General features: G+C 36.6%; 1 protein-coding gene across 2 annotated transcripts in view; it reads left to right on the top strand.

Moving 5' to 3' along the window:
- MARCHF3 (membrane associated ring-CH-type finger 3) overlaps nt 1–16472 on the top strand; it is a 134055-nt gene extending 117583 nt beyond the window's left edge. For both annotated transcript variants that reach the window (XM_070935687.1, XM_070935688.1), the window contains 2 exons: nt 7570–7779; nt 16070–16472. In XM_070935687.1, coding sequence (XP_070791788.1) covers nt 7570–7779; nt 16070–16228 — 369 coding nt within the window. In that variant the 3' untranslated portion in view covers nt 16229–16472. The remainder of the gene's footprint in view (nt 1–7569; nt 7780–16069) is intronic.
- The last annotated feature ends 1004 nt before the right edge of the window (nt 16473–17476 follow it).

Below are 17476 nucleotides of genomic sequence, written 5' to 3' on the forward strand. Positions count from 1 at the left end.
TGAGGTAGTTGAAGCCTAGGCTGAAAGATTTATTATTTTATTTTTAAAACTTATTCCAGAGAAAAGAAACGAGAGCACTGAGAGGTATTACAACAGAATAAACATTACAAATCAAACTGCCTGAAACTTGCGGCTGGGTTCTCACTGTATGCTAGATGAAACTGACAGAGGATTAGATCATTGTGGTTCAAAAAATTGTGGGGCCCCAGCCATTTCATTAGTCTTGTGTGAGCCAGGCCATCTCATTAAGTCAACAAGTGATTTATTCTGGCATACTGTGTTTTGTGAACACAGAAATTATCCATTTAAAAATACATCTATGAGAGATAGAGCATATATGTAAAACGAAAATGTCCAGTGCAAATGTGCTGGATCCAAAATTATATTCACTAAAGTCAGTGAAATGTAATTTAACATGATTAGGTCTTCTTGATTCAATGGACCAATTCCAAGCATTACTAATTATAAATCCAGCTCAATGACAGCTAAGTGTATGCCTGGGTCCTTGACAAACAGATAGAAGACTACTCTGAAAGATCTACTCTAAGGCATTATTATTAATAATGATGCTAAGTGACCTGGCACAATGTTGAATGGACCACTTTTGTTGGCTATCACAGATGGTAGCATGGAAGGTATTCTTCATCACTATGTGATGACTTTGTATCATGGGGTGGGTTTTTTTCTCTTCAAAATCTCACTAAGAACATTGAACATTTCCAGTAAGGTTTTCAGCTATAAAATCAAAAGCTGAATCAGTAGAGATAATCAACAGCCATCAGTACATCATTGCAAAACAAAATTGTATGCTCATGTCAACAGATAAATACATCAATACTATTAAAATGTATCCTATTTCACATGCTTTGAAGTCATCCTTCTGAATTGTGAACTGTGTGCATTAACAGAAACAGATGAGATAGAGAAAGAGTCCAAGTAGCTATTGCTGAGTAGGCATGAAGGCTGCACATTTGCTATAGACATTGGTAGTGAAATATGCTGAAACTTGACAGTCAGTATAGCAACATGTCTGTAGACCTAACTGTCCTAGAAAGAGACAATTGAAACGTACAGATGACATCTCTGACAAAGTTATCTGAAACTAACCTGAGTTCTATGAATTCAGGCATCTTGTAGCAAGATATTAATATCCTACACTTATCCTAACTATATATGAATATTTGAATCATAAATTGATGTTTATGATGCTTCCCATTTAGAACATTTTATGCAATCTAAAAGTCCAGATAATATGTACAGGTAGTCCTTGACCTATGACCACAAATAAGTCCAGGACTTCTACTGTTAAGCAAAATAGGTGTTAAGTGAGTCGTGTCCAATTTTACAACTTTTTTCCCAGGATTGTTAAATGAATCACTGTAGTTGTTGAGTGAAACAAGTGGTAATTAAGCAAATACAACTTCCCCCCATTGACTTTGCTTGTTGGAAGCTGGTTGGGAAGGTCGCAGATGGTGACCACATGATTCTGGGATGCTGCAACTGTTGTAAATATGAACTCCTTGCCAAATGCCTGAATTTTGATCATGTGACTATGAGGATGTTGCTACAGTCATAAGTATGAAAACTGATCACAAATCCTTTTTGTTCAGTGAGGATGTAACTTCAAAAGGTCACTAAATGAATGGGTTGTAAGTTGAGGCCTATCTGTATATTTATCCATTTAGTATAGGGGTCTCCAAACTTGGCAACTTTAAGACTTGTGGACTTCAACTCCCTGAATTCTGGGAGTTGAAGTCCACAAGTCTTAAAATTGCCAAGTTTGGAGACCCCTGATTTATTATAATGTTATGTTCTGTAACCCTAAATCTTTATCTTTTCTGTTCTATATTTCTTGACGGCTGTTCCACTAAACCTCAGTCGTATTCTGTATTTGCAGAAACAAAACCTTCCCTTTTTATTCAGTGTCTTCTTAAGTGTGATAGAAAGATATAAAAGATTATATCTTGATTCTGCAATATGGATTTTTCTTAGTATCAGCTCTTTGTGTGTGTTTGTGTGTAAAAATGTAGCAGTGTAGGATTCTGTTACTATTACTGATAATCCTTTCCCCATACAGCAACCTAATTGGCTGGGACTAATTGGCTGCATTTATTACTAGAAACGTCCCATGAACTCTTGTATGTTTCTTTAGTGCCAGTGCTTCAAGTTGCTTAGTGATATATTTCACTTCAAACTTGCTTATATACTAAGATTATAAGTATATAAGATTAGGGATGGGTAAAAATCTGTATTTTATAATCATCTGTGGAGGTTTTATTGTAGATTGACAAAATAATCTGACTTTCAATTATTTAGCAACAGCTGCAAGAAAATGATTACACCTTGTAAATAATAGTTTTGAAATGAAGAAAGACTGGGGTAATCAAGAATGGATTTTTGTGTGAATGAATTGTCTGTTTCATTTAGTTTGGGGGGGGGGAATCAGCATGCTTACCTTTCTTTTTTGTTTCATTATATTTCTTTTGCCTCAGAGTTCTGGTTGATAAATCTGATTTTCAATCTCTGTTTTTTTAAAAAAATGGTTTTACTTTAAATTAAATTTTAAGAAAGAATTTGTATACATTCTCTGGGAAATAACTAGTCAGTAGCACTGAAGACATTATTTACACCAAGACAAGAAGTTAAGACATTGAACACAATAGTAGTATTTCAGAATAAACACTTGGGATTGAGATGTGTAAATCCACAATCCAAAATATCTGTAGCTTGAACCACAGCTCATTAAAATCAGTGGAATTTATTTCTAAGTCAACATGATAGGAATTGGGCTATGTATTGGGTTAAACTGAAATACTCCGGTTCTTGGTTTAAGCTGCACTCATTTCTGTTTAATTAGCTAATGGATTTAACATGCCTAGAGAATTAAATTATTAAGTGCTGAAAATTGCATTTTGAATTTCAGGTTGGTTCAGGTATGTGTAGAGTTTCATACAATGGGTTGATGATGAATTTATTGCTCACTCAATGAAGACTAACAGTGATGTACTCTGCTTAAAAATATGATTGCTTGACATTTGCTTCTACTATAGAAAGAAGCTATAAAAATAGTAGTCATGTATGTATGTATGTATGTATGTATGTATGTATGTATGTATATGTATGTGTGTGTGTGTAACCCAGTGGTGGGTTTCAACTACTGGTTCTGTGGGTGTGGCATGGCTTGGTGGACGTGGCAGGGGAAGGTTACTGCAAAGCCCCATTTCCTCCCGATCAGCTGGGACTTGGGAGGCAGAGAATAGATGGGGACGGGGTCAGTCAGAATTTTTACTACCGGTTCTCCGAACTACTCAAAATTTCAGCTACCAGTTCTCCAGAACTGGTCAGAACCTGCTGAAACCCACCTCTGATATGTATTTAGTATTAATATTAGAGCCATGGTGGTGCAGTGGTTAGAATGCAGCATTGTGGACTAATTTTGCTGACTGTCAATTGCCAGCAGTTCAGCAGTTCGATTCTCATCTGTTCAAGGTTGACACAGCCTTCCATCTTTCTGAGGCCAGTAAAATGAGGACCCAGATTGTTGGGGGCAATATGCTGACTCTGTAAACTGCTTAGAGAGGGCTATAAAGCACCGTGAAGTGGTATATAAGTCTAAATGCTATTACTATTGCTATTCCTATTGGCCACACCCAAATTTAAACACTTAAATTAATTTACTCTACATCTTTTATACATCTTCTTTCATACCATATGGCAGAAATAGAAGTCTGGGTATATAGACATCCAGTAAAATATAAAAAAGGGCTTGCTGAACTATATTGGATCATGGGTATCTACAAAGTCAAGTTAATGAGCTTATGCTCCAAAGTGCATTAGAGAAATATAGTTCCTAAATAAACTATATAGAATGTGCAATTGATTATTCCAGTGTTGAATGATTGCATGGCAGAAACACAAATACTATCCCAAACTGCTGACTCGTTGAATGTATGGAATGTTATTGCAAATTTGTTATGAAGATTGAAAACTACCTGTTCATGCCTTGCCTGGTCCACTAATTTTCTCACTACTGAAAACCATTTCCACTTAAGCAGGTATTCAGAAAGAAGAAGAAAAAAAATGGCATCCATATATGTGATATTTCAAGCTAAACAGATCACCAAGCCCTCTTAACATTTTCTATGTATCTTCAATTATTTCTATAGGTGTCCATCCCTGCAAATGCCAGTTCTACACTTTTCTTTTGCAAAAAGCAGTTGTGAATACATTTTGAACTAGATGTCAAATAGAAACCTGCAGGAAAAATACAGTAACATGCCACATCGGGATAATGGATATATAACATTGCATTCATTTTAATTGGAAGGAAAATGTAGACTTATTTTTTGAAGGTATAAAAAATTTTGAGGCCAGCCTGAAAATTGGAACCTAATTATTCAGTGAAGATGGTGCTTGAATAGGCCAGAACGTGAGCGACTTGAGCCTCTATAGCTAGAAAAATGACTAAATTTGTGAAGTGGAAATAGTGTTAGAAGATTTTGAGTTATCTATTGTCATTTCAGAACAAGTGATAGGGACCAGGGAAGTGGACCCTACTGATGTGAAAAATATACATCATTACAGGAGGTGGAAGTACCTCAAAGTACGTCAAATCAACAGGGATCATAAGAAAAAAAACCAATCTTCTCACTGCACAATACCTAATAATATATTATTACACTTGATACAGATTTTATAGTTGAAGAGAAATTGGTCTGGCAGCAACAGAGATTAGGACTACCAAATGTGGCTTGCAAAAATCCAGATGACCATTAGATGGGAGGAAAGAGAAACAGAAAACTCTGACTCATGGGTTTCTGTAGCCCAATTCTTGTAGTTTTAAAAATGTTTAGAGGTTCATTTCAGGGTACACCATGTGGCTTTTCAATCCAAACTGGGAAAATAATTAGAGTAGTCAAAATGCAGTTCTTTATAAAGGGTGGCTTGTAGATTGAATAAATAAAGGAGATTTGGAAGCAAGACATCAGAGAATGAAAGGTCTTTCAATGGGATTGATTACAGTGCAGCATAGACTTCCCAGTGAATTAAACTCCATTGTACCTGCAGTTCATACAGTGATCAATGAATGTCTGCATGTCAAATATTTTCTCCTACACTAATCTCTGAATGTCATCTTTGGCGTTCTTCCCTATTTTCTTCTTGGCATTTCTATTTCCTCTTGGTTGTCTTTTGGTTTCTCATTACAAGATGTAAGTTGTAAGTCAGTCATGTGTTGAAGTATCTCAGTTGTACTTGGGATTGCTGCAGCAACCATATCCAGTTAACTATCCTCAGCAGTATTTTTTAAGAAAATGAGATAAATCCTTATGACAGAGCCCTGAATCATTTTATACAGTGCCTTGAAATCTGTGTGAGAGTTTTATTTGTCTGTAATATAATATCCTTGTTTCTACTTTTAAAATATCTACTTCCCAACTGCCTTGTTTAATTCTTTAACTAACCTTGAGATAATAGTACAAAGTGAAGTGCAATAATATTTTTAAGGGGAGTCACTGTTTTTGCTCTTTTAAACTCCTACAAAGTCAATTTATTTTTGAAATCCTAGAAGTGTTGTGGAAGTAACACTTAAAACAATTCATGCACCAAACACATGCTGATCATTATTCAGTGACTACAACATCATCTAGTGGGCATGTTTTGCAAAAGAGTGAATCAAGGCTCAAGACACCAAAAAAACTTTCCTATTTTCTGATACCTTGTCAAGATACATGGCCTTTCCATGCAATTTGCTTCCCATGTTCACCTGTACAGAGAATTTGTAGTTATTTAAGTGACATAGTTCTATTTATACGAGGCTACACAAAGAGAAGTAAATAATCTGCTTGGAAATAGTAGCTACTAGTGAATTCAGAACCATCACTACATAACTTTCAAGAAATTGTCAAATATGAGACTGACTACTTCAACTCTTCCTTCAGTAGTTCTCAGATGAGCAAAACAAATACATTTCTGAGATTGGAATTATCTAGGTTGAGTTAATCCAGTAATTTTATTACTCCAAGCATAATTTTATATATCTCCATTGTATCCCTTTTTATTGTTCATAGCTTATAGCTGAGTCTTTTCACAGCTGTGTGGAACTTTTCATTATTTTTTTTACTCTCGCTGTAGTCGAAGTGTGATGATCAGAATTGTGCATGGTATTTGAAGTATATCATCATCATCATCATCATCATCATCATCATCATCATCATCAGGCTTTTAAAAGGCATTACAGTATTGGAAATTTAATCTTATGATTCTTTTCCTACTAATCTCAGTTTGGGTTTAGCTTTTTCAAGACAGTTCTATATTGTACTGATATTTTTACTGAGCTATCCTCTGTGATTGCTTTCTTAGTCAATGTCAGCTCAATCTCCATCGGTTATATGAGCTAAATGAACTAAGTTAGATTACTTTGCTTCACTTTATTCTTACATATTTTAGGAGACACATCATTTTATGCTAATCCACCAAACTTTTCAGAATTTTTTTTAGCACTGTTTGCTGTCCTATATTTTGAACATTTTATATAATTGAACGCTGATTCAAATTGCTTGTAAGCAAGTTTAAAGTATCTAAATTCACAATAATTTAATGTTTACTTCTACTTTGGGGGGGTTGTTCACAAAAGCAAACGTGATAACCTTTTGAATCTGAGATCTGTATGAGCTAGCACCGTGATTGGAACAGGATATTAATGAAGTATGTTATTAGAATAAATTACAAGAATTAATAAATAATTTGCAGTTACTCAGTAGGAGTCCTTCTGTAGTCATACAAATACGTATCTGAATCAAAGAATGTAAAATCTTATGCATATATACCTGAGAATAACACCCAATTGAAAGCAATAAAATGTATCTGTGATTAAACATATGTAGGATTCTTGAAAAACTAAAAGTAGAATTTTGTGTACAGTAGTAGTAGCCTACACAAGCTTGATAAAAAAAATGTTGTCATGTTCCTCCACAATAAAATCAAGCTTTATTATCTGTAGCTATCCAATAATTATCTTTTGCTTTGAAGTTAAACAAATAGATATTTTATTAGTATTTTTCTTTACAAACACGGTTTTCTGTTCTCTTTTTCCCCATGGATTTATCAAAATGTAAATATCTGGATTGTTTCTTCCTTGAATCTAAATCCATGCGTACTCACAATTTTATAAATATAGCCACATCTTCTGACCTACAAATTATTATATTTACTGGAAGCACTATCAATAAGCACTTATTGATTAACCTTGGGATACTTATATACACTGCGTACTATTATTTATTTAGCAATGTTAAAATAATTTTAGAGTTTTAGAAAGTATTATATACCAAATATGAAAGAGCAAATGGGAACACTTTGCTGTAATATAAATAGAAGATCAAAGTGGAGTCGTACCTCTTGCTGGCTGAAAAACAGAAGCAGCTCTGCTTAATAAATTTCTGTCTTTTTTGTGACCTTACTTCTACTGTTTATTAAAACATAACATTGTATAAATGAGATAGAAAATAGTTTCTTTAGTTGAATGAATACCTTTTGTTAAGACTGACTATGCATTGATTCTTTCTGCAGTGGCTAAAAAATCCTGGCCCCCAACATGAGAAACGGACTTTGTTTGGGGACATGGTGTGCTTCTTGTTTATAACTCCATTGGCTACTATCTCCGGCTGGTTGTGTCTGCGGGGAGCAGTGGATCATCTGCACTTTAGTAGTAGGCTAGAAGCTGTTGGGCTCATTGCACTCACTGTCGCACTCTTCACAATTTACCTCTTTTGGACACTAGTAAGTAGTCTTTTGATTTGACTTCTATTTACATTAGAGTATGATAAATCTTATAATGTTATTCTGGGAACATCTGGTGACAGCTATTGTTGCATGAGAAAAGATCAAACTTCTTTATTTGAATAACAGCTTCATAATATATCTTCAAATTGTAAGCGGTGTGGTGGCCTAGAGGTGGAGCTCTGACATCACAATCAGGAGGCTGTGAGTTTGATCCTAGATAGCAGCAGTTATTTCTCTCTCTGGGCACAATGAGTAATTGTCTACTGTGAACTCTGTATAGGTGTCAGGAAGGGCATCTGGTCAGTAAATGCTCAGCTCCAATCAGTTGCCCTGACCTCACCCTGAAGCAGGGTCATTAAAAGAATATATAGTGTGCGCACAAAATTTGGTTCTTTTAGATTGGATCTAGAATGGTTTGCATTCCCGTAGTTCCTCTTAGAATGTTCTTGGCTAATGGAAATGGCAGAATTATTTTGTAACATTCTCTCCCTCCCTCTCTCTACCTTTCCACTGTTCCACAACATAATGTTAGAAATGATAAAGACTTCAGAATGAGGATATATTTAACAAAGAGTATCTCTTCCCTTTCTACCACAGAAATGGTCTGTGGTATTAGATGTGTTGTTTAGATTAAAAGGTCTTCCATTGGTAGACAGATGGCCTTGGATCCAAGCCAGTATTTGGAATGGCCTAATATGAAGAGGCTTTAGCCAAACTACAATGAGTAAAGGGGGTGGGGGGAGAACCCTGGTGAAATAAATCAATGCTGGGAAAATAGGCAGCAAAATATTTGCAAACATCATCAACATCACATCTATGCAGCAAGTCAAAAAAATAAACAGATTCCCTTTCCCTTTTGGCACTAATAGTAGGCAGATTGAAGCTAAAGCTCTGAAATCTTACCCAGCATGCTTTGTTTTCTCTAAGTTGTTTGGGATGGGCAACATCAGAGATTCATCTTATACAAGCCTGCTTCTCATTCTAATGTGAATTGTGTGAGACCCCTGCATTTACCTCCAGACAGAAACTTGAAACATTGCTCATCTTTCCTAAATAAGCTTTAGTGGACATTGTTCAGGACTAACAAACTATAATGTTCTGAACAAGCTATAGTAGGAAAGATCTGAGCTGTCTTTTTCCTTTGGTATTGGTAATAAGAAGCGTTTTTCAAGGCTCAGTAGATTTCAGAATAACAAGTCTGGAGCTTTTAGTTAAACCTACCTGAGTGAGAAAGCTATGTTCGACACCACCAAAGAGTTTCTAACGTGTAACCTTGTACCCTAATATATTTTGAAACACAAGCTGTCTTTCTTCCTCCAGACATCCAAATGTCTCAAATATGGAGGAAGAATTGAGAATGTGATGCTTTTAGAATGGTTGAATTACTTAAAATGGGCTGATTGATTTTCACTGCTAAAGAAATGTGAAGAGAATGCAGTCAATCTTCCCAGTTGAAAGACATCTGCAGGAAAGAAGCAGTGGTTCCTTATAGCAGAGATGCATCAACTCCACAGATGCTTTCATAAAGAAAATAAAACCACTTTTTTACTTACTGTCCTCTATCTTGAAATGCCATTACAGAGTAGGTATTTTATATAGGTTTTAGTCAGCATCACTTTCACGTTGAGTACTCATTTAGGGAAGATTAAAAAAGAAAAAGAACTGCATCTAGTGCCATGACTCCCACTCGTGCCAAAAGACTTTCCTTCCCTCTCAAATATACTGCACTCTCCCCAGATATGTGTGCTGTGGTCCAGCAGCTATGAAGAACAGATTCCAGTGTACAGCTTCATGGGAGAAGGTATCCATACTGCACAGACATCAATAGACATAAATCAGACTTGAAAAATAGTAAACAAAAATGCTCTCCTCTCTATAAAAAAAAGGGAAATATGGTCTACCTAATCACCCCCCCCGTAACAGATCCTACTTTCATTACTGTTTCCAGCAGTGTGCAGCCACCAAACTACAAAAAAATTGTGCTGTTATCTTGACATATGATGGGAAGTTCTTATCGAAACAATCACTTTCATAATCTTCAACAGCAAGGAATGGTGGTCAATTATTGTCTCTCTCTTGCTTCTCTGTTATTCCCTGATGTTCACCTGGTTATGATATAAACTGACTTCTGCTCATCTGTTTTCTCCTTTCCTTATATCTGGTTGCCAGTCTAAATATCCTTAGTTGGGACTAAGCTTCATTAAGCTTAAAGAAACTTACATCTGAGTAGAAGTGCTAGGGTTTTTTCCCCCTTTGTTCATTCTTAATTATTTTCCTTTCTTCCTGTGCATACCTCCTAATTCCTTAGTTTTCTGCAATTTCTATTTGACTGAACTGTTATTAATATATGCTGCCTTTGGAAGGTCACCAACTTTTTGATACTTGGTGTTTGCAGTATTCTCTAGTCTGTGAAGAAAGTTGAAAATATGTTAGTTTGATCCCAAATAATATGTTCCATCTTTAATTTCTACTTTTGCTCTTAGCAGTTCTTGTGCTGTCTCTAATTGAGAGCACTAGAATGAAAAAGATAGGGTACATATTTGGTTGGTCTGGTTCTATGTTTTCATTGCATTGCTTTTCAGTCCTATTATGGTTTCTTTATCAAAACTGCATCCACTTTAGCACTTATTTTAAGAACCTTTGAATAAGATGTATTCCTGCTAGAAAAAGGAATTCATTGTCAGCACCAGTGGTGGGATTCAGCTGGATCAGGGCAGTTCAGGCGAACCAGTTGTTAAATTGCTGTCTGACCCCATCACTTCCCATCCCGCCCCTTCCAGGAGTCCCCACGCGCTCTGTTTTGGCTCCCCAGTAATTGCAGGGAAGCCTACTAGGTCCAAAACAGGGTGCAGGGGCAGAGGTGGGTTTCAGCAGGTTCTGACCAGTTCTGGAGAACCGGTAGTGGAAATTTTGAGTAGTTTGGAGAACCAGTAGTAAAAATTCTGACTGGACCCTCCCCCATCTATTCTCTGCCTCCCAAGTCCCAGCTGATTGGGAGGAAATGGGGATTTTGCAGTAACCTTCCCCTGGAGTGGGATGGGAATAGAGATTTTACAGTATCCTTCTCCTGCCACACCCATCAAGCCACGCCCACCAAGCTATGCCACGTCCACCAAGCCACACCCACAGAACCAGTAGTAAAAAATTTTGAAACCCACCACTGTGCAGGGGGGTGCAGAACAGCCCCCCTGCGGCCTGTTTTTGCTCCCAGGAGGCTGCAGGGAAGCCTACTAGGTCCAAAACGGCGTGAGGGTGTGTGGCGTGCCCCACACAGCCTGTTTTTGCTTCCAGGAAGCTGCAGGGAGTCGTACTAGGCCCAAAATGGAATGCGGGGGGTGCGCCCCCCTGCGGCCTATTTTTACTCCCAGGGGGGTGCAGGAGGTCGAGTGCTGCCTGTCACACCCCCTGGCCACGCCCACCATGGCCACGCCCACCCAGCTGGTCATTAGGGCAGAGAACCGGTTGTTAAATTATTTGAATCCCAGCACTGGTCAACACATCTGTATAAATTAAAGCATTTCATATTAGATGGGCCACATTTGTTTTATCCAGGCATACACATCATACCCACTATAATCCAGCAAGAGGGATCATGCACCTCGGTGTTATTGCAACACACTTAATATGGGTCTGCCTTTCAGGACCTACAGTTGGAAGCTGCAACTGGTAGAGAATGCAGCAGCCAGGCTCTTAACAAGAGAATCTTATTATTGCAGAGTCTCTCCTATTCTGTGATCACTGCACCGGTTGCTATTAGTCTGAGCATAATGCTAATTATCACCCATAAATCCTTCTGCCGTCTAAACATCTAGAGAGGTTGTGCCCAAGGAATACAGATCAGAAGACAGCTCTTCTCAGTAATGGCTGCCACATTATTTATGTATTTGTTTATTAAATTTATATCTTGCCAACTTCAGGCAGACGAAATTAAAACATCCATAAATATATTACAGTAAAACATGCAGGGTAAAAGGCATCATGACAATAGTGTTAAGATGTTCACAAAGAAAAGAAATAACAGTATTAACAATACTCGTATAAGAAAAGCTCAAGTTTGTTGTCACAGATCACTAATAAGATTAAATTCAGCCAACAAAAACTTGGGGGCGGAGGATTCAGTCTTTAAGATTTCTGGAAAGCCATCACAGTAGGAACAACATTGTCAGGGACACTGTTCTGTTAAGTCCCATAATGGAAACGCAGAGTCCCTAAGTTTTTTTCCTATCTATGATGAACATATAGGATGGCTCAGTTTAATTGAGAAATGTGTGCCTTGTCTCTTCTCTTCTGACATTTTGAAGGGCACTAGAAATCATTTTCTTTGGCCCCCTAGGAGAAATTATGGCAGTCATCTTGGGTTTTTTTTTTTTTAAACTGTTTTAGGAGCATTATTAATTATCTACTACAGCCCAAAGTCTTTTAGATTCAAGGTGGTAAAGAAATAAATGTTTGTTAAATTAATAAAATGTCTATTTAAATCAATTGATTTATACTAGTGGAAACTGCTCAAATTAATTTTTGACTGAAATAGTTTTTGACTGGAAACTTCCTTTAGTTTCAATAAAATTACTGTAGGTTATTTTCATATATGCACGGTCAGTCTTCCAGAAAAAATTGGCAAAAAAAAAAAATTCTACTGTCTAAAATAATAGGCAGCCTATATGAATATATTTCTCATTATTTATATTATCCAGTACTGTTATATTATACAGTACTGCTGTTCTCCTGTTCTCTTGATGTGCTGCTCCAGACAACAAATGTACATTCTAAATGCCAATTTAGATAAACAATATATGATATACTGAAAAGGACAGATTTTAAAAATTATATTTCATATTAGGAAGGATGTAGGAGATATATTTTCTGGAAAGTATGCCTTGGCCATATTTTATTGCCTTTTAATTGCTACCCATGTTAAATTACAGTTGGAGAGCTAAATCCAACATCCCATGAGTGTCCTTTTCATCCAGCTTTGAGAGTTTCCTTTTGCTGTCCTCTTCCTACAGATTTCTCAAATCTCCTTAGGAAAGTTGAGAGGTTTGGGAGGCACCAATGAAGGTTTATTTAATGATAAGGATCTTAATTTGCAAACTTCAATACTGTGTATAACTTAAATTATCTCTGATCATTAAAAGTGTCTTTCATCCAAGAGTATTGTTTTACACATACATGGGGAGTTGATAAGCCTAAACCAAACATGGGCTCCCATCATTGTATTGAATATACAGTTTCAGGGGCATAGTAGGTGCATGATTTATGTTACTTGCCAGATGGGAGAACCTTTCTTATCCTCTTATGACTTCAGTGGGAATGGACTATATTAATGAGGAAATGTGTTCTCTGAGAAGAGGTTTCAAAGTTTCAATGTCTAACAACAGGGCTTCAGTGTAATAGTAGATTGATAGATGAGAGAGAGAGAGAGAGAGAGAGAGAGAGAGAGATTAAATCACAATCCAGTTTCTATTCAGCCAATTGCCACCTAACAGTTTTGCAATATGCTTGAATTATACTTCATTACCTCATGCTAGGACCCCAAATCATGATTTTTTTTGTTAACACAATAGCATATGACTGTACAAAATTACACAGGGTATAACACTGAAATGGTATAGTAGTCCTTACATTATATCCTGTTAAGTTTTTTTTCAGGCAAACAAAGAGCACTGGATTGTTCATACTATTTGAACACATTTGCTTTTATTTCATGAAGTCATTTTATTCTTGTCCATTTTCAATCCACTAGTAATAACTGTAGGACAGGAGGTTGGGCACAATTCAGATAAATTTTATTCAGTTTCATGTACTTGGATGAAAAAGCTCAAACTCATATCGTCAAAATAATTATATAAAAGAATTAGATTTTAAGTTCTAGTTAAGTTTGATATTCAGGCTGCTGGTTTTCAAATATGATTCTAATAGTTGTAGTTTCTTAGTAGCTTTATTGCAGTTTAGGTTACCACAAGTTAAGGGTTTCAAATCAAATATGCAACCTGCATAACAGAACCTGATACATCTCATAATACATAATGCTTGGCAAATCCACTTACCTAATTAAACTATATTTACAATCTTTGCTTATGGCATAATTTGGCTTTGAGACTTCATCACAGATAGTCCAAAACTCCAGAGGTGTTGAGTGTTGTGATGTACAGTGTGTGGTATTACATGTTGTTGATTGATACATTGTCTTTCATAAGATATACCTCAGGGCAGTTATTATCATTTTTTCCCACATTGGCCTTCATATTAAGCTACTGTAAGTATAAACCAAACCCTGCCATCTGGGTGAGTAACACTACTGTATCTCAATAATGTAAGAGCTTAGTGGAGCAATTATTTTGAGAATACATTTCAAAGGAGCTATTTTCTGTCATTCCTAAATAAGACCCTGTCTCTCTCAAACACTGCTGATTAGCCCTTTAAATGAATCTAAGCATTGTTTTCATGATCAATGAACAAATCTCATCTCTGTTCTGGGCAGGAAGGATCCAGGATCCAAGTTTCTGATTTTTTTTTTTAAATGATGAAGACCAGATCCTGCTTTTACATTGAGTTTGAGTTTTATAACTAATTTTATAAATTTACACAAATGTTTAATCAAAATGTTTTGTTTTTGTTTTTTTTTGAAAACCCCAGAGATTTAGAAATGGTTGTGGGATTTATACAACTTTGCTATCCACTAACAACTTTGCAAACTGTTAAGAGAAGACTTTCCTTAGAAAATGCAACATTGAGCTTCTGAGTTTCAGTAGTCGACATTGCTTAGGCATCGGCTGAAGGCAAGAACTCATTGTAAACAGCCTACTAGGCTTAACTAGCCTATTTGTCGTATTCGAAGTATTCGTCGTATATAAGAATTGCCCATCTCCCTTACAGAAGGACTTTGAGTAGTGTACAATAAAATATCAAAAGCATAAAAAGCGGTATGTAAAATTTAAAAGAGGCAAAGAATATTAAAAATAGATTAAAGGGTGTGGGGAGGGCTTTCAGAGCACCAACTAGCCTGGTAGTTGTGTGCTCATCTGGGTGCCCCAAGGAAGTCCGCAGAACCATGTTCTCACGCCCTTCTGGAAAGCCAGGAGAGTGTAGCCCTGTCTCACCTCCAGGATGAGTGTTCCACAGGGCAGGGGCAATGACAGAGAAGGCTCTCTTCCTGGACCCCGCCAGTCGGAATTCTTTGGTTGACGAAATCCACAATTTATCTTCCCTGCCTGACTAGGTGGGACAGGCTGAAGTAATGGGACGATGTTATCCTGTGAAAATCCCTTAAATATTCATTGAGAACCTGGCTTACAATGCAAAAATTGCTAAAAAAAGAACCTATCCTTTCTATAACAGAGAGGGACTCTAGGAAAGAATCTTAGTAACTTAAGGAGAAGCCCATAAATGTAGATAGCCTATAAAGATATTGTGCCACTAGTGGTCATGAGTAATGAAAACAGAGTCACACAGATGTGACACAGATGGCTAAAGATCTGCAAAGCTGTACTTTTTTTATGCTCCTGATGTCTCCTCTTGAAGTGAGTTTTGATACAGGAGTCTTTCCATCCTCCTGTCCTGGGCACAGACAACTGACAGGAAATGGCATCCTGGGATCTGCCTACAATCCCTCTGTCACAACTATCGTACATCCATTCAGGGTGAAGAATTTGAAAATCCAGTGACCATTGTAAAAATGCTATCACAAGTGTTTGAAAGAACTCTGACCAATTAAATCTCATTACAAATGGGTTATTAGATATATTACTTCTTAACTGTGTTGTCACTATTATCCCAATACATTGCACTGTCTGAATTAAAATTCAGACATTTCCAAAGAAAGACATTGCCAAACATATTACTCCATAATTCAAACACCAATCTGAAGAAGGTGGTTTACTTCGTTGCATAGCAAAGTGATATATTTTTAAAAGGGATGATACTCCAAACTATCAGCATTTTCTCTTTTTTAAAAACTTAAGTTCAGAGAAAGGTTTTTAAATCCACTGCAATTATTTACAAAGTGATCCCAAATGGACTTACTACCAGGTATCTTTTAGCTCCATTAGTTGCTATAGAAAAGGAGAATTAGATTAAGTATTACAGAAGCAGATTGAAAAACTGGATTTTTTAATCCTTTCAAGACTTCCTTGAAGTGCATATTGAGTTGAGAAGAACTGGAGTTAAAAGCGAATCATTCAGGTTGAGGCACAATAATGCAACTTGTATAAAAAGGCCCTTGACTTTTCTTTTGAGTGTGTTTCTCTGGTCATCTTAACCGTAAATTCTTCTCTTTATTTTCCTACAGGTATCCTTTAGGTATCACTGTAGATTATACAATGAATGGCGTCGGACCAATCAAAGAGTTATACTTCTCATCCCAAAGTCTGTCAGCATACCTTCTACCCAGCAATCCTTGCTGGGCCTGCATTCAGTCAAAAGGAACTCAAAAGAGACCATTGTCTAATTGTGATAATCTTTTCCAGAGGCCACGAACTACATGTGGGTAGCATCATAGCTGGAAAGACACTTTTTGTAGAAGAAAAAACATGACTGTTGCAATTTAAATCATGGATGCTGCAATCATATGATATTTGCTAAGCTGCCAAACATGTCTAAAATTTAGCAGATACTGTATGGAATTTTCCAATACATGTTGATAGCTGCATCACTAGGGATGCAACTCTTTTCTAATTGTGATTAAAAACTATGATGGCAAACACTGCAAAATATGTGAATTGTATTATTTCTGAGACACGTCCAGACATCATCTATGCTGCATTCTCCCTTCCTATATCTAGACTAATTAAGGAGAATTGGAGGCTGCTTTAAGAAGTATAACGACATGAAGAGTATGTGTGAGAGAGCACATGCATACAAAACCCATTCGTCACACAGCCACACTAGGTCTAGAGACAGCTAAAAGAAAAAATCTCAGTGGAAGGCTAATGAAAAGTTTTATAGCTTAATGTCGAGAGAGAAAAAAAATTGAAGGCTTTGTAATTACCTATTAAGCACAATCCCAAAATAAATGGGGCTCTGATATTTATGTAGTATATTTCCTCTTCCCCAGCTATACACCTTCTGTATATTGGAACTGCTACTCTCAGAGTTAACATCCTGCATTTATAACATCGGGAATGAATCAAATTGGGAAAGTCTATTCTATACATTCCAAAACTCAATAGTGGTAGCCTTTCTTTTTTGTTTTGTTTTGTTTTATTTTTGTGCTTTAGAGTCACTTTTTTCTCTTGGCAACTACCTGGAGTAGGCAAGGCTTCTTTGGTATTAGTAAATATAGGTCAGCCCTATATTTGGATATGTGGATCTCTCTTTATGTGTGTAAGTGTATCTTTCACTGCTATGATTAGTATATTTTCTTGCTCAGTTAGATATTATTATACATATATTTATTTATTTATTTCAAGGTTAAAAACTTTTGCTTGTTCACATTTTCATTACAGTAGTAACCTTTGCAATGAGGAGAAGTAGGGAGGAAAGCTCCCAAAGCCTCTTCCAAACTGCAGAGGGGAGATGAACATGATCTGCCAAAATTCCAGAAGCCATTTGAAATGTTCTTAGCTATTTTTTTTGCCTTCAGAATTTCCACCTTCAAGGGACCAGTTTCACAGCAATCTGTAATGGTAAAGACTTGCAATCATGACTATAGACTAGAGCTGCTGTATCCCTGCTGCAAAACACAGATGTCTAGAAA

This window comes from Pituophis catenifer, unplaced genomic scaffold, assembly GCF_029215685.1.
Source record: "Pituophis catenifer annectens isolate HBS135680 unplaced genomic scaffold, rPitCat1.0.hap2 SCAF_2, whole genome shotgun sequence".
In the NCBI taxonomy this organism is placed as follows: domain Eukaryota; kingdom Metazoa; phylum Chordata; class Lepidosauria; order Squamata; family Colubridae; genus Pituophis; species Pituophis catenifer.